This window comes from Cetorhinus maximus, chromosome 20 (genome assembly GCF_964194155.1).
Source record: "Cetorhinus maximus chromosome 20, sCetMax3.hap1.1, whole genome shotgun sequence".
Lineage (NCBI taxonomy): Eukaryota > Metazoa > Chordata > Chondrichthyes > Lamniformes > Cetorhinidae > Cetorhinus > Cetorhinus maximus.
The window spans coordinates 1,748,577-1,775,292 of NC_135898.1; the positions used below are offsets into that span (position 1 = coordinate 1,748,577).

Here is a 26,716-nt window from a genome sequence, read left to right on the forward strand (position 1 = left end):
TCCCCCCCCACCCCCCCCCCACCCAGGGAATCCACACCTCCAGGAATCTTGTCCCACAGTAATATACTCCCTCAGAACCCCCTCCCCCTGGAATCCACTCGCTCAACAGTTCCCACCCCTGGAATCCCCTCCCTCAGGGAAAGCTTTTGTCCCTCAATATTCCTCAAGAAGGATTCTCTTTAATAAGACAATCAACAAAGCCCAGGGTCGAAGTTCAGCTGTTTCATGATTTTAATATTCCCAGATGACACTATCAGCTGTAACACTATCAGTGGGTTGCATCCTCAACTCTGAGTCAAAGGCTTGTGGATCCAAACGCCAATGCAAACAGTTGAACACAGAACCTCAGCCAACACCCCCAGTCTCAGTGATGGGGTGCTGGCTCCGTCGGGGGTGCCATCTTTGAATGAGAAGTTAAGTTGAGGCCCATCTGCCCTCTCGGGTGACGTAAGGAGCCCATGGCACTACTAAACAGGGGAATTTTGTCCAGTCTCCTGCTCAATATTTATCCCTGGCCCATGAACAAAGATGATCGGGTATTTTTCATGTCTATTTGTGGGAGCTTGCTGAGTGCAAATTGGCTGTGAAGCGTTCAGGATGTTATGATTGGGAAGGGTGTTGTATAAATGCCAGTCTTTCTTTCTACTTTTAGACCTCAGCCTCCCGCCGTGACTGTCTCCTCCACCTCCTCTCGCCAACCCCCTTTCACCCTCCCACCTCCTCTCTTTTCCCTCATCCTTCTCCCCTATTTGACCCTGCTTCCTCCGTCCCATTGCCCTCTCCTCCCTTCTCGTCCACCCACGCTCTACGGGGCCCTGAGAGCAATGACGAGCAGTTACCTGTGGGTCTACTGTGAATCTGTTGAAACATTCTCTTGTACCAATCCCTTGGCTTGTTCACACTCTGCTCAAAACACAGGAAGAGTCAGGCGAGTGAGTGAGAGAGAGAGAGAGAGAGAGAGACAGAGAGAGAAAGAGACAGCTTCAGCAAGCATGCAGACTCTGACGACATGAGTCAGGGTCTAGCACAACCTCTGCATCTTTGCCATTTCTGGAAAACAGAACAGGAACCTTTACTCACAATATCTGAAGTGGGAACAAAAATGTGCCAAAATACATTCACCTTTCACTCAGGATTGCTGATAAGGTTCACTGCTCATAGCTACGAAAGGAATGTCACGCAAAATCTTATTCAAATTCAAGTCCATTGCTGATATCAAACGGTTCTGGGGTTGCTTTGCACAAAGGTTTTGACATATATTTTGGGAGATAGCTTCATGCACTGAGCATTTCCATTGAGTCTCCCTGTACAGGTGGTATCTCAACAGGGACATCTCCCCGACAAGAGATTTGGGAATAGGCAGGAATTCAAATCCCGGGATTGGGAACAGGCAATAATACAGAGTCTGGGGGGATTGGGAACAGGCAGTAATCCCGAGTCTGGGGGATTGGGAACAGGCAGTAATCCCGAGGCTGGGGGGTTGGGAACAGGCAGTAATCCCGAGTCGGGGGGATTGGGAACAGGCAGTACTCCCGAGTCTGGGGGATTGGGAACAGGCAGTAATCCCGAGTCTGGGGTATTGGGAACAGGCAGTAATCCCGAGTCTGGGGGATTGGGAACAGGCAGTAATCCCGAGTCTGGGGGATTGGGAACAGGCAGGATTCTAGAGTATGGGGGATTGGGAACAGGCAGTATTCTAGAGTCTGGGGGATTGGGAACAGGCAGTGTTTCAGTGTCTGGATTTGGGGTCAGGCAGTATTCTAGAATCTGGGGAATTGGGGTCAGGCAGTATTCTAGAATCTGGGGGATTGGGAACAGGCAGTAATCCCGAGTCTGGGGGATTGGGAACAGGCAGTAATCCCGAGTCTGGGGGATTGGGAACAGGCAGTAATCCCGAGTCTGGGGGATTGGGAACAGGCAGTAATCCCGAGTCTGGGGTATTGGGAACAGGCAGTAATCCCAAGTCTGGGGGATTGGGAACAGGCAGTAATCCCAAATCTGGGGGTTTGGGAACAGGCAGTAATACAGAGTCTGGGGGATTGGGAACAGGCAGTAATCCCGAGTCTGAGGGATTGGGAACAGGCAGTAATCCCGAGTCTGGGGGATTGGGAACAGGCAGTAATCCCAAATCTGGGGGATTGGGAACAGGCAGTAATCCCGAGTCTGGGGGATTGGGAGCAGGCAGTAATCCCGAGTCTGGGGAATTGGGAACAGGCAGTAATCCCGAGTCTGGGGGATTGGGAACAGGCAGTAATACAGAGACTGGGGGATTGGGAACAGGCAGTAATCCCGAGTCTGGGGGATTGGGAACAGGCAGTAATCCCGAGTCTGAGGGACTGGGAACAGGCAGTAATCCCGAGTCTGGTTGATTGGGAACAGGCAGTAATCCCGAGTCTGGGGGATTGGGAACAGGCAGTAATCCCGAGTCTGAGGGACTGGGAACAGGCAGTAATCCCGAGTCTGGGGGATTGGGAACAGGCAGTAATCCCGAGTCTGAGGGACTGGGAACAGGCAGTAATCCCGAGTCTGGTTGATTGGGAACAGGCAGTATTCTAGAGTCTGGGGGATTGGGAACAGGCAATAATACAGAGTCTGGGGGATTGGGAACAGGCAGTATTTCAGTGTCTGGAATTGGGATCAGGCAGTAATCCCGAGTCTGGGGGATTTGGAACAGGCAGTAATCCCGAGTCTGGGGGATTGGGAACAGGCAGTAATCCCGAGGCTGGGGAATTGGGAACAGGCAGTAATCCCGAGTCTGGGGGATTGGGAACAGGCAGTAATCCTGAGTCTGGGGGATTGGGAACAGGCAGTAATCCCGAGTCTGGGGCATTGGGAACAGGCAGTATTTCAGTGTCTGGATTTGGGATCAGGGAGTATCCTAGAGTCTGGGGGATTGGGATCAGGCAGTAATCCCGAGTCTGGGGGATTGGGAACAGGCAGTAATCCCGAGTCTGGGGGGATTGGGAACAGGCAGTAATCCCGGGTCTGGGGGGATTGGGAACAGGCAGTAATCCCGAGTCTGGGGGATTGGGAACAGGCAGTAATCCCGAGTCTGGGGGATTGGGAACAGGCAGTAATCCCGAGTCTGGGGGGATTGGGAACAGGCAGTAAACCCGAGTCTGGGGGATTGGGATCAGGCAGTATTTCAGAGTCTGTGTTCAGTGTTTCAAGTGGATGGTTTTGTTCTGAGTCCTGTAAAGTACCTTGTGTTTGTCCTGCTGACTGTACCTTCATGAAATACAGAGTCACAGTGAGTCAGTAACATTCTGCTCAGTATCTTCACTTACCGGCCTGGACGCTATGGGCATTCCCACTTCATCCATCGGACCCACACCATCGTACTTTATCCAGACCTTTTCCTGTCGCGCTCTACTTTCATCCTGAGCTGTTCCAGTATCCACTGCAATAGAGTTTGGGACAAACTGTTCATAAACAGAGTAATGCTCCTTCTACACTGTCCCCATCAAACATTCCCAGGGCAGGTACAGCACGGGGTTAGATACAGAGTAAAGCTCCCTCTACACCGTCCCCATCAAACACTCCCAGGACAGGTACAGCATGGGGTTAGATACAGAGTAAAGCTCCCTCTACACTGTCCCCATCAAACACTCCCAGGACAGGTACAGCACAGGGTTAGATACAGAGTAAAGCTCCCTCTACACCGTCCCCATCAAACACTCCCAGGACAGGTACAGCACGGGGTTAGATACAGAGTAAAGCTCCCTCTACACCGTCCCCATCAAACACTCCCAGGACAGGTACAGCACGGGGTTAGATACAGAGTAAAGCTCCCTCCACACCGTCCCCATCAAACACTCCCAGGACAGGTACAGCACGGGGTTAGATACAGAGTAAAGCTCCCTCTACACTGTCCCCATCAAACACTCCCAGGACAGGTACAGCACGGGGTTAGATACAGAGTAAAGCTCCCTCTACACCGTCCCCATCAAACACTCCCAGGACAGGTACAGCACGGGGTTAGATACAGAGTAAAGCTCCCTCCACACCGTCCCCATCAAACATTCCCAGGGCAGGTACAGCACGGGGTTAGATACAGTGTAAAGCTCCCTCTACACTGTCCCCATCAAACACTCCCAGGACAGGTACAGCACGGGGTTAGATACAGAGTAAAGCTCCCTCTACACTGTCCCCATCAAACACTCCCAGGACAGGTACAGCACGGGGTTAGATACAGAGTAAAGCTCCCTCTACACTGTCCCCATCAAACACTCCAAGGACAGGTACAGCACGGGGTTAGATACAGAGTAAAGCTCCCTCTACACTGTCCCATCAAACACTCCCAGGACAGGTACAGCACGGGGTTAGATACAGAGTAAAGCTCCCTCTACACTGTCCCCATCAAACACTCCCAGGACAGGTACAGCACGGGGTTAGATACAGAGTAAAGCTCTCTCTACACTGTCCCCATCAAACACTCCCAGGACAGGTACAGCACGGGGTTAGATACAGAGTAAAGCTCCCTCTACACTGTCCCCACCAAACACTCCCAGGACAGGTACAGCACGGGGTTAGATACAGAGTAAAGCTCCCTCTACACTGTCCCCATCAAACACTCCAGGACAGGTACAGCACAGGGTTAGATACAGAGTAAAGCTCCCTCTAAACTGACCCCATCAAACACTCTCAGGGCAGGTATAGTATGGGGGCAGAGTAAAGGTGCCTTTTCATCTGAAGTGTTAGGTGCAATTAGATAGCCCTGTTTTGTGCGCTGACACTGTATTATTTCTCTCCCCTTACACACTTTGTTCGGAGTTTGATGTGTAAATGATGACTTACCCCTGGGATGATGGGTGAGTGCTGCATCTGGACATCCAGAGTGTCTTTTAATTCCATTGATCAGGGGGACCTGAGGGAATAGGGGGGGAGAGGAGAGAGAAAGGAGAGGGAGAGCGCGAGAGTGGGTAGAGGGAGGGGGAGAGAGTGGGAAGGAAGAGAGAGGCGGGAGAGCGCAAGATGTGGGGAGAGAAAGAGGGAAGTGAGGAGGGCAGAGAGAGAGAGGGGTCAGAGAGGAAGGGAGAGAGAGGAAGGGAGAGACAGGGGGAAGGTGAGAGAGGGGGAAGGAGAGAGAGGGGGAAGGAGAGAGGGGCAAGGAGAGAGGGGGAAGGAGAAATAGGGAAAGGAGAGAGTGATAGAGGGTGAGAATGTGAGAAGGGGAGAATGCGAGAAGGGGAGAGAGAGGAGAGAGGGGCAAGGAAGAGGCAGAGAGGGGGACAGAGAGAGAGGGAGGGAGAGAGAGGAAGGGGGAGCAAGAGTGGAAGGGAGAGAGGAAGGGAGACGGAGGGAGGGAGGAAGGGAGATGGAGGGAGAGAGGGAGAGGGGGGAAGGAATGTCAAGAGGGAGATGAAGGGAGAGAGACAAAGAGAGAGAGATAGAGAGATGAATGGAGGGAGAGAGATGAAGGGAGAACACAATAGCAAGGGGAGAGATAGATGGAGGAAGGGAGAAGGAGAGAGGGAGGCTGGGAGAGAGGCAAAGAAAGTGAGTGTGAGAGAGGAAGGGGGAATGATGAAGGGAGAGAGAGAGAGGGAGGAAGGGAGAGAGAGGGAGGATGGGAGAGGGAGGGAGGAAGGGAGAGAAAGAGTTGGGGGAGAGAGAGCAAGTGGGAGAGAGAGAGGGGTGAGGGAGAGAGAGAGGGGTGAGGGAGAAAGAGGGGCGAGAGGGGGGAGATAGGTGGAGAGAGGGGGGAGAGAGAGGGAGAGAGAGAGAGAGAGAAAGAGAGAGAGAGGGAGAGCAAGGGAGAGAGAAAGAATGGAAGGGAGGGAAAGGTGAAGGGAGAGAGAATGAGGAAGGAAGAGAGAGTGGGGAGTGAAAAAGAGAAGGAAGAGAGAGAGGGTGGAGAGGGAGAGAGGGGAGAGAAAGGGAGAGAGAGAGAGGGAGGTAGGGAGAGGGAGAGAGAGGGAGGAAGGGAGAAAGATAGAAGGAGTGAAAAGAAGGCAAAGAGAGGAGAGGGCAGAGAGAGAGGGGCAGGGATGAGGGGAGCGACAGGAGAGAGAGAGAAAGGGGAGAGGGATGGACAGATCCATCAAATAGAGGGCAGATAGGGGTGGGGAAGGAGATGAGGGAAAGAGGGGGAAAAGAGAGAGAGAGAGAACAGAGAGAGAGAGAGAACGTGTAATGTGCAGAAACAGATGAAAAGCAGAGGGAGAGTGGATACCGAAAGACATATCGTGAGAGAGCAAGATTGAGAGATAGGAGAGACAGAACAAAGGGAGAGAGGGAAGGACAGGTACATAAAGGGAGAGAGGGAAGGACAGGTACATAAAGGGAGGAGGGAAGGACAGGTACATAAAGGGAGAGAGGGAAGGACAGGTACACAAAGGGAGAGAGGGAAGGAGAGGTACACAGAGGGAGAGAGGGAAGGAGAGGTACATAAAGGGAGAGAGGGAAGGACAGGTACATAAAGGGAGAGAGGGAAGGACAGGTACATAAAGGGAGAGAGGGAAGGACAGGTACATAAAGGGAGAGAGGGAAGGACAGGTACATAAAGGGAGAGAGGGAAGGACAGGTACATAAAGGGAGAGAGGGAAGGACAGGTACACAAAGGGAGAGAGGGAAGGAGAGGTACACAGAGGGAGAGAGGGAAGGAGAGGTACATAAAGGGAGAGAGGGAAGGACAGGTACATAAAGGGAGAGAGGGAAGGACAGGTACATAAAGGGAGAGAGGGAAGGACAGGTACATAAAGGGAGAGAGGGAATGATATGCAGGCAGCAGCAAGAAAAGCAAAAGAATAAAAAGAGAGAATGTGAGCCAGATTATGTGAAGTACTAACAATTGAAAAACAGAGACCCCTGGTTCACACCTCCCAAAGCACATCTCCAGATTTACTAACCAGCACGGTGGAAGCAAAGACAGAATCACACCTTCATATAGTGAGGTACAGCTCACAGTAAAGGCCCTGTATTCACAAATACTGTACTCCAGTGTACGACAGCAACAGAACTGTGCCCAACATAGAATCACAGGTGGTTAGAGCACAGAAGGAGGCCATTCAGTCCATCATGTTTGTGCTGGCCCTCTACTGGAGCAATTCACCTCATGCCACTGCCTTGCTTTCTCTCCATAGCCCTGCACATCTTTCCTTTTCTGATCATAATCTAATTCCCTCTTGAATGCCTTGGTTGACCCTGCCTCCACCACACTCTCAGGCAGTGCATTCCAGATCCTAACCACTCACTATGTAAAAAAGGTTTTCCTCATGTCTCCATTGCTTCTTTTGCCAGTCACCTTAAACCTGTGCTATCTGGTTCCCGATCCTCCCAACAATGGGAACTTTCTCCCTACCCACTTTGTCCAGACCCTTCATGATTTCCCATACCTCTCCAAATCTCCTTTCAACCTTCTCTTCTCCAAGGAGAACCATTCCGAGTTTCTCCAATCTATCTCCATGACTTAAGTTCCTCATCCTTGGGACTATTCTTGTGAATCTCTCTAATGCCTTCACATCCTTCCTGAAGTGTGGTTCCCAGACTGGGACTCAATCCTCCAGTTGAGGCTGAACCAGTGTTTTACACAAGTTAAACATCACTTCTTCCTTGGTTTTGTACTCTGTGCCCCTATTCACAAAGCCCAGGATGCCACATGTCTTATCAACCATGCTCTCAACCTGGCCTGCCACCTTTAATAATTTATGCACACATACACGCAGACCCTTCTACTCCAGCACCCCATTTAGAGTTGTACTCTTTATTTTATATTGTCTTTCTGTGTTTTACCTACCAAAATGAATCACTTCACACTTCTCTGCATTAAATTTTGCCTGCCACTGGTCCACCCAAACTGTCTAGGTCCTTTTGATGTTCTCCATCTACACTATTCTCCTCACTGTACAATACTTCCAAGTTTTGTATCAGCCACAAATTCTGAACTTGTGCCCTGTACACCAAGGTCGAGGTGAATGAACATATGTCAGGAAGAGCAGGGGTCCTTATACTGACCCCTGAGCAGCTCCACTATAAGCCTTTCTCCAGTCAAAAAAACATCCATGAGCCAATACTCCCTGTTTCCTGTCACTCAGCCAATTTTATATCCATGTCACTGCTGTCCCTTTTATTCCTGAGCTCTAACTTTGCTGCTAGATACAGTAAGCCAGTGTCATACAGGGACAAGCCTGTTGGCACAGGTACTGCAGCCCGAATTCATTACCGTCACAGGCTCCAATGGTTCATTCCAACCGTTGATGGCGGTTTCTGGAGTTGAGTGGAGCTCAGTGGTCAGATGATTCTGAAGGTGAGAAGGGATGAAGTCTCTCAATGTGGGAGGACTGAAGGAGTCGGACGGGGGAGTTATGACATCTTCCAGTGGTCTCGGAGTCCTCTTCTGGAATGTCCCGCTCGGTTGCTCTGCCAGCTGGACGCTTGTGTGCTTGGAAACCAGGAAGATTTTGGGCTGGTATATGGGACCATCCTGAGGGAAACAAGGATCGTAGATAGGATGAGTGTTGACAAGAGTCTGGAGCACCTCCTGCACCACAACCCATGGGAGAGACTTGTGGTCAAAGCTGCTGACCTTGGAGGAGGCTCATGAGTGTTGCTATCTGTCATTGTCCTGGAGGACCAGGAATTAAAAATTACTCAGCCCATAATACAAGCCAATGCTCTCAGGCAGTACTGAGGGAGTGCTGCACTGTCAGAGGTGCCATCTTTTTGCTGGGTCATTAAACTGAGGCCCTGGCTGCCTATCATGTAGATGTAAAAGAAGAGCAGGTGAGTACTTCACCGTGTCTCAGGCATTATTTATCCCCTAAATAACATCACTTAAAAACAGGCGATTTGGCTTTTGTTGCTTGTGCAATCTTTCTGCTGAAATTCGCTGTTGCATGTCCTACAATACAAAAATGAATGCACTTCAGAAATTATTTAATTGGTTTCAAGTGCTTTAGTTTAAGGTGAGGCTGTGAAAGGCAAGTCTTATTTTTTACAGGACCCTGGTGTGAGTAATGCAAGAGTCAAATCAGGAAGGATTTAAAAAAATTTACTTTCTTCATTTTCTTTGACATAAATTAACTTCATACAAATGATCGGAGATGTTGAGTAACTAGGTGAAAACATATGGCTGGTTGGAGGTGGCAGAGCATGTGATCAAACATCCCATAATACTTGCAACCAGTGTTGAATGGCCCCCTCCTCTTCCTATGCAACAGGCTGAAGGGGCTGAATGGCCTCCTCTTGTCTGTTCCTCGAGGAGTATGGGAGAGGCTTAGATGGACAGGCAGCATGCTTTACCAAGAGATCCCAGGGAATGGGTTCAGGGCTGTGTTGGGTCAGTCACGTGGTTAAAAGACAAGGTAAATGAACAAATGTTGTTAGCAAACTGGAAGCTTGTGTTTTCCAAGGTTGCCTATTACAGGGTGATGGCAATGAGAAGGGATCGGAGTACAGTACGAAGCACTGAAAGGAGACAGGACAGAGAGTCCAAATTCCAACAGAGTGGTGATGACAGGAGAAAGAGTGTCGAATGGAGAATTAGGAAATTCAAACTGAAAAAAGGGCAAAGATCAGAGGAAAGAACAAAGTAGAGAGACAGAAGAAAGCTGCTGGACTGTCAAAGGACAAAGCTCATTCCCAGTGAGTGAGAGACAGGCTTGTACTGAGAGACAGGGGTCAGTGACCAACACAACTGTACTCTCAAAGTTCAGAATTCAATTGCAAACACAACAGTATTCAGCACAGTCCAACAACATTCAAGCCTGGGACTGGAAGTGGCAATGTACATTCAGGAGAAGGTTAAAACAAATTATTGTCTTTATATCAGTGTGGAGTGACACCGGTTAATGACTGTTTTGGCCATGGTTACAAGAGATCCACTTACCATTGACTCCATTCTGTCAACTGTGGGGAATGTTTGCTTCAGTTCCAGACTCCAGCTTCCTTTACAGATCTGTACAGAGGGACATTGAAGGGTTAACTGTGAGAACATGACAGCTAGTCACATGTCTCAGGCCCATGAACTTGTTTACCCTCTTCCCCAACCACACTCAAAGACAAATCAGACACAGTAAAGGAAACTAACAGCAGAAAAACTAAAGCACCCAGAGAGACACACTGACTGCCCTAAAGGTCCCATTGCCCAGCTCAGTCTCTGCTCAGTTACTTAATCCCAATCACTACAGCTCACATAATATAAACCAGCAAACTAACAAGGTGTTTGTGAATCCAACTGGTGTTGTTACCCCTGTAACTCAATGCCCTCTTTCAGTGTCGTGGAAACATATGCTTAAGTGTCACACCGATAGACATCAGTCACTGTGTGTATACATTCTGAATGTGCCCTGATGTAAAGACTTTACCAGGAGTTCCCAGGCTGAACACACACTGTTGGCAATGTGATATATTCATAAGCCTCAGAGCAGCAGAAGTGAATCTCAAAAACAATCTGCCACCTCTGGATCTCCCGCTCCATGACCATGAACCCCGCACTCCAGTAATGGCCTTCAATCCAGAAAAAGTGTCCAATTCAATACGGCAGAGTGCAGTCAAAATTCATCTCAATAAGTTCAAAGCGAGCACACCAAGACACTGATGTTTATCCGTGTGCGCACACACATTCACACACTGACACACAGACACATGGACACGAACATACTGACACACAGTGATCTGCACACACGAACATACTGACACACACACAAACATATTGACACACTGACACAGAGACACATACACACACAAGCACATCGACACAAAGTGATTCTTACACACACACGAACGTACTGATACAAATGGTGATTCATACACACACGTGAGCATAGTGACACAGTGATTTATACACACACAAACATACTGATTAAAAAGTGATTCATACACACACGAACATACTGACACAACAGTGATTCATACACACACACAGACACACACATGCACACAAACATACTGACACAAACAGTGATTCATACACACACACACACACACGCACATGCACACAAACATACTGACACAAACAGTGATTCATACACACACACACACAATCTCAAACCCTCCATTCTTCAAGATAATCTCTGCTGCGATTGGGATTCACAGTGTAAGGCAGATGCTTCTGACTGACTATGTATGATCATTAGGCTTAAAAATTCCCTGTCCGGTCACGGTGAAGAAACAGGGGCTGTTATTTGGGAGGGGTGGGAATTTGGTTGGAGGATTTGTTTCAACAGCTCTCCACACTCTTGACATGATCTGAGGCTCTCCCACCAGAAATGCTGTATCTCCCTGATGGTGAGTTGGTGATCATCATCAGCATAGTAAAGAGACCCACATCAGAGTGTAAACATCAACTCTCTCACTCAGTCAGTTTATCAACTACTACGAATGAGAAAGTTACTTCTGAGCCTGCTCTCAAACTGATGAGGATACAGTGAAGGAGACTGGATTCTGCAGTTTCTAATAGAGCATGCCTTGCAACCAGACAGATTTGATAATCACACAAGCAAGCACTCCTTGTTAGCTGGGCCATTCGATGAGGGTCTCTGTGCACCAGGCATGTTAGCACAGGACAGGGGCACACCCAGTGAGCAACAACCTTTAGTTTTGCTTTCACACCTACCTGGTGAGGCAGCCTAACAATTCTAAAGATGAAGAAGATCACTGAGATTCCCCATTCCAACATCCAGTTGTTCTATCAGCTTTAATGGAGAAAAATTCCCCTTAAATGAATATGCAACTTCCAGAAAACATTTTACATGCATTAAATGAAGATGTGAGCTCTACATTTTTGGGACATTTTCCACCAAATGGACCAATGACCTTTGCAGATTACAATAATTTAAAAATACATCAACCCTGTGGTGAACTTAATTAATAGAGTTAGCATTGAGAGGAACTGACGTAGATGTTAAGATGCATGATGATTAGAAGGATTGGGATATGCTCAATCAGGAGCTAGAGGTTATTATTACTTTGCAACAATGAAAGAATTTTATAATTAAATGACTGACTCAGTGTAATTATTGAGTTAGTGACTGACTGAATGCACAATTATTACTGACAGAAATTAGTAATGGATTAAGTTGCTGCTTCAATTTAGTCATTAGTCTCTTGGCAAGTTCTTTGCAAAGAGAAGTTGAAAAATCCATTTGTCGCTTGCTGGAAATTACAGAGTTGTTCAATGCAACTGATGATGAATAAAGTGCTTCAGATGATAAATCAATAACCTGAATAGTGTTAAAATGGACCCATGTTATCAGACATGGGAGATCAGCATAGTCTTTTATCAGGGTCTCTTTCTAGTTGAACCAAACCACCAGGAGCCAGCTGTACCTCCAGTCATAGTGTCTCTAACATTGTACAAAACAAAACTGCAATCCATCTGGCCTGTCCTGAACTCCCTGACACTCTGACCAATTGGCCATCCACCCTAATGTCTCCATCTGTGGTTCTGTGCCACGTTTTGTTTAATGTTTCTATGAAGGTGCATTGCAGCAACTCCCCAAGGCTCCTTCAATGGCAACTTTCAAATCCACGATCTCTACTACAAGAAGGACAAGGGCAGCAGATGCATGGGAACACCACCATCTGCAAGTTCCCCTCCAAGCCACAAACCATCCTGACTTGGAAATATATCGGCCGTTCCTTTACTGTCGCTGGGTTAAAATCCTGGGACTCCCTCCCTAACAGCACTGTGGGTGTACCTACACCACAGGGACTGCAGCAGTTCAAGAAGGCAGCTCACCACCACCTTCTCAAGGGCCATTAGGGATGGGCAATAAATGCTGGGCCCAGCCAGTGAAGCTCACATCCCATGGTAGAATTTTTAAAAAATTCCTTGATACATTTTCCAAGGTCAAGGTGCTATATAAATGCAAGTGATTGTTCTGAAATCTAAACTGTTGAGTGTTCAAAATACCCAGTGAAGTCCCAGGTCTTTGGGTGAAGCTGAAGCCTTGAAAGAAAAAGACTTGAACAATTGAATGAAAAGATGCCAAGATGATTCAATAGGTAAGATGAATCATTTATTTGTTTTAAAATCACATGTTGGGAATGATGACATTTTAGTTGGTGAGAGTTTCCAAGCCGTTACATACTTCTGAAGGATTGCAGATCAGGGGATAACGACAAACACAGATCTACAGGCTGTCCATCTCACTGCTGGTCCTGGCTACATCACAGCAGTGACCACACTTTACTTCAAAAGGGATTGATTATTTATGAAGTGCTCGTGAAGTGATTAAGCGGACAGGAATACAAATGTGCTTTCCTCAGTCAAATCAGTCAGTTAAACACAGAGGTTCTCCTGCTCATTAGACATCGGTCTCTCTCTCTCTCTCTCTATTAAACTGGCTGGGTCTATTGGGCAGCCGCCATTTACCGTGGGCTCACGCAGTTAATTAACATCCCTCAACTCCTGGGTGCACAGCATTCTTCACTCTGTGGCCCAGTCTCCTAGCTGTAGGGTGGGACACAACTCATTCTGAGGTCAGCACGAAAGGATTACACTGTCAACTGACCAGAAGAATGAAATTATCAGGAAGGGGAAGGTTCAGCGACAGATGAAAGCATTAACTAGTCCGCACTGTCAATTGCAGGGTCAAGCAAAGAATATCATAGGGCTGTTCAGGGTTACTGACTGATTAACCCTGAAATACAGGGTTACTGACTATATATTCAGAGTTAAGAGGGCAGTTGGCTTAATCTTTGTATTCCACTGTTGATTAAAGGTTTAATACAGTATATTACAGATATCTTCCTGTATTTCAGTGTTGTCTCTGAATTTCACAGGGTTAATACCGTCTTTCAGGGGGAATACTGTGTATTACAAGGTTCATACTGTGTATTCCAGGGTTAATACTGATTATTAGAGTGACGGAGATTGAGGGACGACTTAATAGAAGTTTACAAAATTATGAGTGGCTGGGACAGAGTAGATAGTCAGAAGCTTTTTCTCAGGGTGGAAGAGTCAATTACTAGGGGACATAGATTTAAGGTGAGAGGAGAAAACTATAAAGGTGATGTGCGGGGCAAGTTTTTAACGCAGAGGGTAGTGAGTGTCTGGAATTCGCTGCCAGAGGAGGTGGTGGAAGCAGGTACAATAGTGGTGTTTAAGAGGCAGCTTGAGAAATACATGAATAGGATGGGAATAGAGGGATACGGACCCCGGAAGTGCAAAATGTTTTAGTTGACGGGCAATATGATCGGTGCAGGCTTGGAGGGCCGAAGGGCCTGTTCCTGTGCTGTACTTTTCTTTGTTCTTTGTATTACAGGGTTAACACTGTGTTTTTCAGGAGTAATACTGATCGTAACAAGGTTAACAATGTATATTACAGGGTTAATTCTGTGTATTACGGATTATTCTAGGTTTAATGTTGTGTATTCCAGGTTTAATGTTGTGTATTCCAGGTTTAATACAGTGTATTCCAGGTTTAATACAGTGTATTCCAGGTTTAATGTTGTGTATTCCAGGTTTAATGTTGTGTATTCCAGGTTTAATACAGTGTATTCCAGGTTTAATGTTGTGTATTCCAGGTTTAATGTTGTGTATTCCAGGTTTAACACAGTGTATTCCAGGTTTAATACAGTGTATTCCAGGTTTAATGTTGTGTATTCCAGGTTTAATACAGTGTATTCCAGGTTTAATACAGTGTATTCCAGGTTTAATGTTGTGTATTCCAGGTTTAATGTTGTGTATTCCAGGTTTAATACAGTGTATTCCAGGTTTAATACAGTGTATTCCAGGTTTAATACAGTGTATTCCAGGTTTAATGTTGTGTATTCCAGGTTTAATACAGTGTATTTCAGCTTTAATGTTGTGTATTCCAGGTTTAATGTTGTGTATTCCAGGTTTAATACAGTGTATTCCAGGTTTAATACAGTGTATTCCAGGTTTAATACAGTGTATTCCAGGTTTAATACAGTGTATTCCAGGTTTAATACAGTGTATTCCAGATTTAATACAGTGTATTCCAGGTTTAGTAGTGTATTCCAGGTTTAATGTTGTGTATTCCAGGTTTAATACAGTGTATTCCAGGTTTAATGTTGTGTATTCCAGGTTTAATACAGTGTATTCCAGGTTTAATACAGTGTATTCCAGGTTTAATGTTGTGTATTCCAGGTTTAATACAGTGTATTCCAGGTTTAATGTTGTGTATTCCAGGTTTAATGTTGTGTATTCCAGGTTTAATGTTGTGTATTCCAGGTTTAATGCAGTGTATTCCAGGTTTAATACAGTGTTTTCCAGGTTTAATACAGTGTATTCCAGGTTTAATACAGTGTATTCCAGGTTTAATGCAGTGTATTCCAGGTTTAATACAGTGTATTCCAGGTTTAATACAGTGTATTCCAGGTTTAATGTTGTGTATTCCAGGTTTAATACAGTGTATTCCAGGTTTAATGTTGTGTATTCCAGGTTTAATACAGTGTATTCCAGGTTTAATACAGTGTATTCCAGGTTTAATGTTGTGTATTCCAGGTTTAATACAGTGTATTCCAGGTTTAATGTTGTGTATTCCAGGTTTAATACAGTGTATTCCAGGTTTAATACAGTGTATTCCAGGTTTAATGTTGTGTATTCCAGATTTAATACAGTGTATTCCAGGTTTAATGTTGTGTATTCCAGGTTTAATGTTGTGTATTCCAGGTTTAATACAGTGTATTCCAGGTTTAATACAGTGTATTCCAGGTTTAATATTGTGTATTCCAGGTTTGATACAGTGTATTCCAGGTTTAATATTGTGTATTCCAGGTTTAATGTTGTGTATTCCAGGTTTAATACAGTGTATTCCAGGTTTAATACAGTGTATTCTAGGTTTAATATTGTGTATTCCAGGTTTAATACAGTGTATTCCAGGTTTAATACAGTGTATTCCAGGTTTAATACAGTGTATTCCAGGTTTAATGTTGTGTATTCCAGGTTTAATACAGTGTATTCCAGGTTTAATATTGTGTATTCCAGGTTTAATACAGTGTATTCCAGGTTTAATGTTGTGTATTCCAGGTTTAATACAGTGTATTCCAGGTTTAATACAGTGTATTCCAGGTTTAATACAGTGTATTCCAGGTTTAATATTGTGTATTCCAGGTTTAATGTTGTGTATTCCAGGTTTAATACAGTGTATTCCAGGTTTAATACAGTGTATTCTAGGTTTAATATTGTGTATTCCAGGTTTAATACAGTGTATTCCAGGTTTAATACAGTGTATTCCAGGTTTAATGTTGTGTATTCCAGGTTTAATACAGTGTATTCCAGGTTTAATATTGTGTATTCCAGGTTTAATACAGTGTATTCCAGGTTTAATGTTGTGTATTCCAGGTTTAATACAGTGTATTCCAGGTTTAATGTTGTGTATTCCAGGTTTAATACAGTGTATTCCAGGTTTAATACAGTGTATTCCAGGTTTAATACAGTGTATTCCAGGTTTAATATTGTGTATTCCAGGTTTAATACAGTGTATTCCAGGTTTAATATTGTGTATTCCAGGTTTAATGTTGTGTATTCCAGGTTTAATACAGTGTATTCCAGGTTTAATACAGTGTATTCCAGGTTTAATACAGTGTATTCTAGGTTTAATATTGTGTATTCCAGGTTTAATACAGTGTATTCCAGGTTTAATGTTGTGTATTCCAGGTTTAATACAGTGTATTCCAGGTTTAATATTGTGTATTCCAGGTTTAATACAGTGTATTCCAGGTTTAATGTTGTGTATTCCAGGTTTAATACAGTGTATTCCAGGTTTAATGTTGTGTATTCCAGGTTTAATACAGTGTATTCCAGGTTTAATACAGTGTATTCCAGGTTTAATACAGTGTATTCCAGGTTTAATATTGTGTATTCCAGGTTTAGTTCTGCAAATTTCAGAAGAAATAGTCGATTAACACAGGCGGCCCTGTGAAGTTACTCAGTGGCTGATACACTGCATTCAACATGTTAATGTAGTGTGTACTGTTTCTCGCTGAGCTTCAGTCAGGAGCTCGAGCAGCCACTGCTTGGATCCGGGAATTGTGTGCCATTTTCCAAATGGCCAATATTACTCATTCTTTTCCATTGCACTGAGCCAAACCACTCACTCCCCTGTTGCTAAAGGCCTTTGCTATCTTGGAGAGAGGAGGGGGTGGGTTGATGAAAGACTGTGTTACACTAGTGTGTACCCAGTCCCCTCTCCAGATCAGTGGCGAGTGTTAGTAAACACAGACAGAATTTACATTTTTATAGGGCCTTTCAAAGCCTCTGCAAGTCTCAAAACTCTTTACAGCCAATGAAGTACTTTTTAAAGTGCATTCACTGTTTGTGTGTAAGAAATGCAGCAGCCAGTTAGTACACAGCAAGCTCCCACAAACAGCGATGAGTTATGAGAAATTAATAACCAGATAATCTGTTTTAGTGATGGTAGTTGAGAGAAAACAGAGTGCACTCCCCTGCTCTTCTTCTAAATAGTGCCATACTATCTTTTACATCCACCAGAGAGGGTAGCTGACGCCTCATAGCTGACCCTCTGACAGTGCAGTGCCTACTCAGCACTGACCCTCTGACCATACAGCACTCCCTCAGTACTGACTCTCCGATGGTGCAGCACTCCCTCAGCACTGACCCTTTGGCAGTGCAGCACTCCCTCAGTCCTGACCCTCTGACAGTGCAGCACTCCCTCAGTCCTGACCCTCTGACAGTGCAGCACTCCCTCAGTCCTGACCCTCTGACAGTGCAGCACTCCCTCAGTCCTGACCCTCTGACAGTGCAGCACTGCCTCAGTACTGACCCTCTGACAGTGCAGCACTCCCTCAGTACTGACCCTCTGACAGTGCAGCACTCCCTCAGTCCTGACCCTCTGACAGTGCAGCACTGCCTCAGTACTGACCCTCTGACAGTGCAGCGCTCCCTCAGTCCTGACCCTCTGACAGTGCAGCACTCCCTCAGTACTGACCCTCTGACAGTGCAGCACTCCCTCAGTACTGACCCTCTGACAGTGCAGCACTGCCTCAGTACAGACCCTCTGACAGTGCAGCACTCCCTCAGTACTGACCCTCTGACAGTGCAGCACTCCCTCAGTCCTGACCCTCTGACAGTGCAGCACTCCCTCAGTCCTGACCCTCTGACAGTGCAGCACTCCCTCAGTACTGACCCTCTGACAGTGCAGCACTCCCTCAGTACTGACCCTCTGACAGTGCAGCACTCCCTCAGTACTGACCCTCTGACAGTGCAGCACTCCCTCAGTACTGACCCTCTGACAGCGCAGCACTCCCTCAGTACTGACCCTCTGACAGTGCAGCACTCCCTCAGTACTGACTCTCTGACAGCGCAGCACTCCCTCAGTACTGACCCTCTGACAGTGCAGCACTCCCTCAGTACTGACCCTCTGACAGTGCAGCACTCCCTCAGTACTGACCCTCTGACAGCGCAGCACTCCCTCAGTACTGACCCTCTGACAGTGCAGCACTCCCTCAGTACTGACCCTCTGACAGCGCAGCACTCCCTCAGTACTGACCCTCTGACAGTGCAGCACTCCCTCAGTCCTGACCCTCTGACAGTGCAGCACTCCCTCAGTACTGACCCTCTGACAGCGCAGCACTCCCTCAGTACTGACCCTCTGACAGCGCAGCACTCCCTCAGTACTGACCCTCTGACAGTGCAGCACTCCCTCAGTACTGACCCTCTGACAGTGCAGCACTCCCTCAGTACTGACCCTCTGACATTGCAGCACTCCCTCAGTACTGACTCTCTGATAGTACAGTGTTCCCTCAGTACTGCACTGGGAGTGTCAGTCAAGATTAGGTGCTTAAGTTTCCTGAGTGGGACTTGAAGCCACGACCTTAGAGTGAGGATTTGAGTGGTCTTGATCATTATGCCTGACACAGTTGATTAGCTTCAACTGCCTACAATCCAGAAACGATGTTGGGAGATGCATCAGCTAGTAGGTGCGAGGCCACACTTTGCTGTCCTGCCACACTTCAAACAATTCACAGCTCAAAGTGCAATTTGATTATTAGTTCAAGTTATTGGCATACAGTTAACCAAGAAGTGTCTTCAGCCCACAGCAATCCCAATCTTGCAAACTAGGTAACTAATTAATCTATTAACTTATCACCACATCATTGCCCACTAAACAGCTAATATCTCATGAAAGCATTGACAATTGATAAAGGGGGAACTTGTAGATGTGGCATACTTAGATTTCCAGAAGGCATTTAACAAGGTGCCACGTCAAAGATTACTGCACAAACTAAGGTGGAGGGCATAACATACTAACATGGATAAAGGATTGGTTAGCTAACAGGGAGCAAAGAAGAAGGATAAATGCGTCTTTTCCAGGTTAGCAAGCTGTAACTCGTGGAGTTCCACATGGATCAGTGCTGAACTATTTATGATCTACATGAATGACCTGGATGAGAAAACTACATGCATTGTAGGTAAATTTGCAAATGACGCAAAGATAGGTAGAAGAGAAAGTTGCAAGGAGGACATAAGGAGTCTGGAAAAGGACATAGATAGGTTAAATGAGTGGGCAGAAATTAGACAAATGGAGTATAATGTGGGAAAATGTGAACTTGTCCACTTTGTCAGGAATAATAGAAAAATAATGTGATATTTAAATGGAGAGAGATTGTAGAACTCTGAAGTACAGAGGGATCTGACTGTCCTGGTACACAAATCACAGAAAGTTAATATGCAGGTAGAGTAAATCATTAGAAGGCAAACGGGATGTTGGTGTTTATTGCAAGGGGAATGGAATATAAAAGTAGGGAAGTTTTGCTGCAGTTGTTCAGGGTGTTGGTGAGACCACATCTGGAGTACTGTGTACAGTTTTGGCCTCCTTACTTAAGGGAGGATCTAATTGCATTAGAAGCAGTTCACAGAATGTTCACTTTAAAAGTAAGGGGTCTCCCAGTAAAGACAGAGATGAGGGGGATTTTTTTCTCTCAGAGGGTCATTAGTCTGTGAAACTCGTTTTTTTCCCCAAAGAGCAATGGAGGCTGGGTCATTGAACATTTTTAAGGCTGAGTTAGATAGATTACTGATTGACAAAGGGTTTAGGAGGTAGACAGGAAAGTGGAGTTAAGACCACAAATCAGATTACCTATGATCTTGTCAAATAGCAGGGCATACTCGAGGAGCTGAATGGCCTAATCCTGCGCTGAATCGTATTTATATTTGTTTAACAGCATCAGACTAAGAGTCATTACTGAGCATTTTTATGCACACAATTCCACACTGAAATATTTTCAATCAAACCCCCTGAGACTATTAGATCGCAGGCTGTAACTCACTCTAGGGTCTGTATTATTCTAAGTATAAACCCCAACTCCATGCCCCTCACCCCGGAACCCCTTGATTAAATTCCAGTCTGTAACTCACTCACAGGTATGTTATTCCACAGGTAACCCTTCCAAAATCATGGCTTACTTTCCAGCCTGTAACTCACTCCTAGATATCTGTTATTTTATAGAAAAAAACCCAGCAAAATCCTCAATCAGATTCCAGACTGTAGCTCATTTCTGGGTATCTGTTATTTTTTTATATTAACCCTGCCCAAACACCTTGATTAGATTCCAGCCTGTCACTCACTCCGGGAATCTGTTATTCTGTGTTTAAACCGCTGTCCCCCTAAACACCCCACCGACCCGAACCTCTTAATTAGATTCCACTCACTCACTCCTGGGTATCTGTTATTCTATATATAAACTACCCAAAACTCCCCAATTAGATTCCAGGCTGTAACTCACTCCTGGGTATCTGTTATTGTATATATAAAATCCCCCAGCCTGCCGCTACACTCCCCACGAATTAGGTTCCAGTCTGTAACTCACTGCCAAACTCTCTCTGTACCCTTGTTAGTTAAGAGTTAAAGCAGAGACTGCCAATTCACTGGGATTTGTGTGTCCACTCAATGTTGTGCTGCTGTAGCTTGAGGGATCAGTGACTCACTCTCAGTTCCTGTGCAGCCTCTGTGCTGTTCCTGGCAATAACTCCACTCAAACTTCACAGAGTGCGAAGTCCCCGCTTTGCTGGAGAGAGCCGTGGCTGTGAATGGGATCGAGAATAAGGCATGTCCTCAGGCCCCAGCACTACTACTGATAGGTGCGGGTAGTAGTGAGAGGGAGAATTAGGCGAAGGGCAGGAATGTAATTCATGGATAGTTGTTAGCTGCATAACTGGTCTTATTGTATGGGGCTCACGTGAGCTGCATGCAAGAGGCTCCTTATAAAAAGAGCATCGGGTTTAATCTTTACACAGGCACTGATGTCAGTGTGTGACATCAACCAAGGCAGGATGATGGCAGTACCGAGGGGGTGGAATGGCACAATGAGTGGGGTGGGGAAGAGATGGACGAGGATTGGGGGGTGGGGGAGGTGGGTTGGGCAGGGAGAGATGCAGGCAGGGAGGTGGCAATGGGTCAGGTATGAGGGATGAATAGGGATTCGCCTGCAACAAAAACAGAAAATGCTGGAAAAACTCAGCAGCATCTGAGGAGAGAGAGAAACAGAATCAGTGTTTCGAGTCTGTATGACCCCTCTTCAGAGCTGAAGATTCTCCTGCTCCTGATTACTACTGGAATGCACTTACAGGGGAAGACAGGATCGGACTTCTGATGTGCTGCCTCTCTACAAAGTCCAATATCCAAAATCAAGGCGCTCAATGAAAATGGTTATTTGAGCTGGGGGATTGGGGAGAAGCTGTCAGAGTACTAACTTGGGAGAAGAAAATCCTTTTATGGAACAGGTTTAATGGAGCAGGCATAGGCTCTCCCTGTCTCTCTCTGCTGTTCCACCCAGTGCTGTGATTTGGAAGTCATATCCAAAAGGGTGTCAGTCATGGCTCAGCAGAACCCAGAGTTGAACACTTATGGGTACAAGTCCCACGTAAGAGACTTGAGCATATAATGCAGGTGGACACTACTAGTGACAGTACTGAGGGAGCGCACTACTGTCAGAGGGTCAGTACTGAGGGAATGCTGCACTGTCAGAGGGTCAGTACTGAGGGAGTGCTGCACTGTCAGGGGGTCAATGCTGAGGGGAGTGCTGCACTGTCAGAGGGTCAGTACTGAGGGAATGCTGCACTGTCAGAGGGTCAGTACTGAGGGAGTGCTGCACTGTCAGAGGGTCAGTACTGAGGGAGTGCTGCATTGTCAGGGGGTTAGTACTGAGGGAGTGCTGCACTGTCAGAGGGTCAGTACTGAGGGAGTGCTGCACTGTCGGAGGGTCAGTACTGAGGGAGTGCTGCACTGTTGGAGGGTCAGTACTGAGGGAGTGCTGCACTGTCAGACGGTCAGCATTGAGGGTGCACTGCACTGTCAGAGGGTCAGTACTGAGGGGGGTGCTGCACTATCAGAGGGTCAGTACTGAGGGAGTGCTGCACTGTCAGAGGGTCAGTACTGAGGGAGTGCTGCACTGTCAGGGGGTCAGTGCTGAGGGGAGTGCTGCACTGTCAGAGGGTCAGTACTGAGGGAACGCTGCACAGTCGGAGGGTCAGTACTGAGGGAATGCTGCACTGTCAGAGGGTCAGTACTGAGGGAGTGCTGCACTGTCAGAGGGTCAGTACTGAGGGAGTGCTGCACTGTCAGAGGGTCAGTACTGAGGGAGTGCTGCATTGTCAGGGGGTTAGTACTGAGGGAGTGCTGCACTGTCAGAGGGTCAGTACTGAGGGAGTGCTGCACTGTCAGAGGGTCACTACTGAGGGAGTGCTGCACTGTCGGAGGGTCAGTACTGAGGGAGTGCTGCACTGTCAGACGGTCAGCATTGAGGGTGCACTGCACTGTCAGAGGGTCAGTACTGAGGGGGGTTCTGCACTATCAGACGGTCAGTACTGAGGGAGTGCTGCACTGTCAGAGGGTCAGTACTGAGGGAGTGCTGCACTGTCAGAGGGTCAATACTGAGGGAGTGCTGCACTGTCAGAGGGTCAGTACTGAGGGAGTGCTGCACTGTCAGAGGGTCAGTACTGAGGGAGTGCTGCACTGTCAGAGGGTCAGTACTGAGGGAGTGCTGCACTGTCAGAGAGTCAATACTGAGGGAGTGCTGCACTGTCAGGGGGTCAATACTGAGGGAGTGCTGCATTGTCAGGGGGTTAGTACTGAGGGAGTGCTGCACTGTCAGAGGGTCAGTACTGAGGGAGTGCTGCACTGTCAGAGGGTCAGCATTGAGGGTGCGCTGCACTGTCAGGGGGTCAATATTGGGGGAGTGCTGCACTGTCAGAGGGTCAGTACTGAGGGAGTGCTGCACTGTCAGAAGTGTTGTCCATTGGATGAGACATCAAACCGAGGCGCTATCTTCTTTCTTAGGTGGTTGTAAAAGATCCCATGGTACTATTTTGAAGAGGAGCAGGGGAGTTCTCCCTGGTGTCCTGGCCAATATTTACCCCTCAAACAACATTGAACAGATTATCTGTCCATTATCACACTGCTTTATTTGGAATTGTACCGTGTGTAAATTGGCTTCCATATTTTCTGCATTATAACAATGACTGCACTTCACAAGTATTTCATTGTCTGTCAATGGCTCTGGGTTACAGTATGTCTTACGGTCGTGAAAGGCTCTAGAGAAATGCAGTTTCTGCTTTCTTTCTCTCTTTCTTGGAATCTGTCAGTGCCACCTGCAAATTCCCTCCAATGAAACCTGTTTGCACTCAGAGCTCAAACATCTTCAGCTTCTAAAACAGAAAAAGCTGGAAAAAACTCAGCAGGTCTGACAGCATCTGTGGAGAGAGAGAAAAACAGAGTTAACGTTTCGAGTCCATACACCACTTTCTTCTTCTTGGCTCTGAAGAGGAGTCATACGGATTCGAAGTGTTAACTCTATTTCTCTCTCCACAGATGCTGTCAGGCCTGTTGAGTTTTTCCAGCATTTTCTGTTTTTGTTTCAGATTTCCAGCATCCGCAGTATTTTGCTTTGAGCTTCACCAACACAGTTTACAAATCTGCTCCACAATTATTTCAATTGTTGCTTTCCCCTTCCCCTAAACGAGGGGGAGGATACCCAGGCACCATTGCCTCAATGGGCAGGCTATTTACAGATCCAGAAATGCTGTGGGCTGTTTCTGCCCACCACCCCTCTCTCTTAATCAGAAACAAACTGGTTAAGGATCTATCACCAATCTGACAACTTTGCCTTTCTTTTTATTCTGTCAAGGGACAAAGGTGTCGCTGGCTAGACCAGCATCTTTATTGCCCATCCCTAATTGCCCTGGAGAAGGTGGTGGTGAGTCACCACAAACTTCTCGTCTCACACCACCAATCCCAGACAAGGTAAACGCACTAATGAGAGGGACAGAAACAAAATGGGATGGAGTGAACTGGACATTTTGAAAAATACATGCACACACAAACATGCAACGCACAATGCACAAATGCAAATAAAAGCATGCCAACATGGAAACACATACACAAAAACACATACAAATACAGACACATGCCTGAATGCACACTAATGAACACACAAACATTCGCATAATCATACACAAATCCACATGCAACACACGAGTGCACACACAAATGCAGACAAAAGCATGGACACATGCCAGTGAATATACAAGCACACACAGAGACACACAAACACATACACACAATCACGCACAAATCCCATTGCACGTATATGCACACAGACATACATATGTACATGTGCCCACTCACTCAGCACAAACAGATGGACTGACACACGCACACAAACAGGCAGGCACATGCATAAGTACACACCCGCACAGAACATCAACATGCACACATAAATAAACACACAGCTAAATGCATACAAATGCATGAACACACCAACAGGACCACACAAACGCACAGAAGCACAGGCAGACATATACACGTACACAAAAACAGATACACAGTGGTACAATCACAAGCACGTGTACACAATGTACATACGCAGACTGACATTCATGTTTACACACATCTGTATAAACAGACTCAGACAATCACACCCACTGTTAGATACATACTGACACGCACTTTCAGGCACACTGACACTGAGACACAGACAGAAACACACACTTTCAGGTACACTGACACTGAGACACAGACAAACGCACACTGACACACTTTGAGACATAAACAGAAACACACACTGACACACATTTTCAGACATACTGACCAGAACGCACACTGACATACACTTCTAGACGTGCTGACACTGAAGCACAGACAGAAACACACACTAGCACACACTTTCAGACACACTGACCAGAACATAGGCTTCCAGGCATGCTGACACAGACCGAAACACAAACCGAAACACACACTGACACACACTTCCAGACACACTGACAGAGACACAGACAGAGACACACACTGACGCTGAGACACAGACAGGGCACACAATTTCAGACACTGTGGCACAGAGACAGATTGAAACACACACTGACACAGTTTCTGGCACACTGACACTGACACAGGTAGAAACACACACTGACACATAATAAGGAAGGAGAAAATAAACTTTGAGGGTAAACAAGCAAATAATAAAAAAAACGGACAGTAAGAGCTTCTTTAAATATATAAAAGGGAAGAGAAAGGCCAAAGTGAACATAGGCCCCTTAGAGAATGAGGCTGGCGAAATAATAATGGGGAACCAGGAAAAGGCAGAGGAGTTGAATAAATACTTTTCATTAGTCTTCACAGTAGAAGGCACTAATAGCATTTCAAAAATACTAAATAATCAAGGGGAAAAAGTTGGTGGGGATCATAGTCATAGAGGTCTACAGCACAGAAAAAGGCCCTTCGGCCCATCGAGTCTGCACCAGTCAAACAAGTACCTAACTATTCTAATCCCATTTTCCAGCACTAGGCCCATAGCCTTGTATGCCTTGGGCATCGCAAGTGCACATTCAAATACTTATTAAATGCTACGAGGGCTTCTGCCTCTACCACACTTTCAGGTAGTGAGTTCCAGATTCCCACCACCCTCTGGGTGAAAAAATCTTCCTCACGTTCCCTCTAAACCTCCTGCCCTTTACCTTAAATCTATGCCCCCTGGTTATTGATCCCTCCACCAAGGGGAAAAGTTACTTCCTGTCTACCCTATCTGTGCTCCTCATAATTTTATACACCTCAGTCATGTCCCCCTCAATCTCCTCTGCTCCAGGGAAAATAACCCCAGTCTATCCAATCTCTCCTCATAACTAAAACTCTCCAGGCAACAACCTGGTAAATCTCCTCTGTACTCTCTCTAGTGCAATCACATCCTTCCTATACTGCACGCAATACTCTAGCTGTGGCCTAATCAGTGTTTTATACAGTTCCAGCATAACCTCCCTGCTCTTATATTCTTTCCCTCAGCTAATAAAGGCAAGTATCCCATGTACCTTCTTAACCACCTTATCTACCTGTCCCACTACCTTAAGGGACCGATGGACATTCACGCCAAGGTCCCTCTGATCCTCCGTACTTCCCAGGGTCCTACTATTCATCGTGTATTCCCGTGCCTTGTTTGTCCTGCTCAAGTGCATCACCTCATACTTATCTGGATTGTTATATTTGCCACTGATCAGCCCATCTGACCAGCCCGTCTATATCCTGCTCTAATCTAAGGCTATCCTCCTCACTATTTACCACCACACCAATTTTCGTGTCATCCTCGAATTTACTGATCAGCCCTCCTACTTTCAAGTCTAAATTGTTTATATATACCACAAACAGCAAGGGACCCAACACCGATCCCTGTAGAACCCCACTGGACACAGGCATCTAGTCACAAAAACACCCCTCGACCATCACCCTCTGCTTCCTGCCACTCAGCCAATTCTGGATCCAATTTGCCAAATTGCCTTGGATCCCATGGGCTCTTACCT

General features: G+C 46.3%; 1 protein-coding gene across 1 annotated transcript in view; it reads right to left on the bottom strand.

The window, feature by feature from the left end:
- The window catches only part of LOC144694785 (uncharacterized), a 99,324-nt gene that overhangs the window by 68,876 nt on the left and 3,732 nt on the right, over positions 1–26,716 (bottom strand). Inside the window, exons 2-6 of the mRNA XM_078565374.1 lie at positions 9,830–9,898; positions 8,165–8,425; positions 4,798–4,867; positions 3,288–3,400; positions 840–903 (exon numbers count right to left, since the gene is read on the bottom strand). Of these exons, the coding sequence (XP_078421500.1) occupies positions 840–903; positions 3,288–3,400; positions 4,798–4,867; positions 8,165–8,425; positions 9,830–9,841 (520 nt within the window). The 5' untranslated portion in view covers positions 9,842–9,898. The remainder of the gene's footprint in view (positions 1–839; positions 904–3,287; positions 3,401–4,797; positions 4,868–8,164; positions 8,426–9,829; positions 9,899–26,716) is intronic.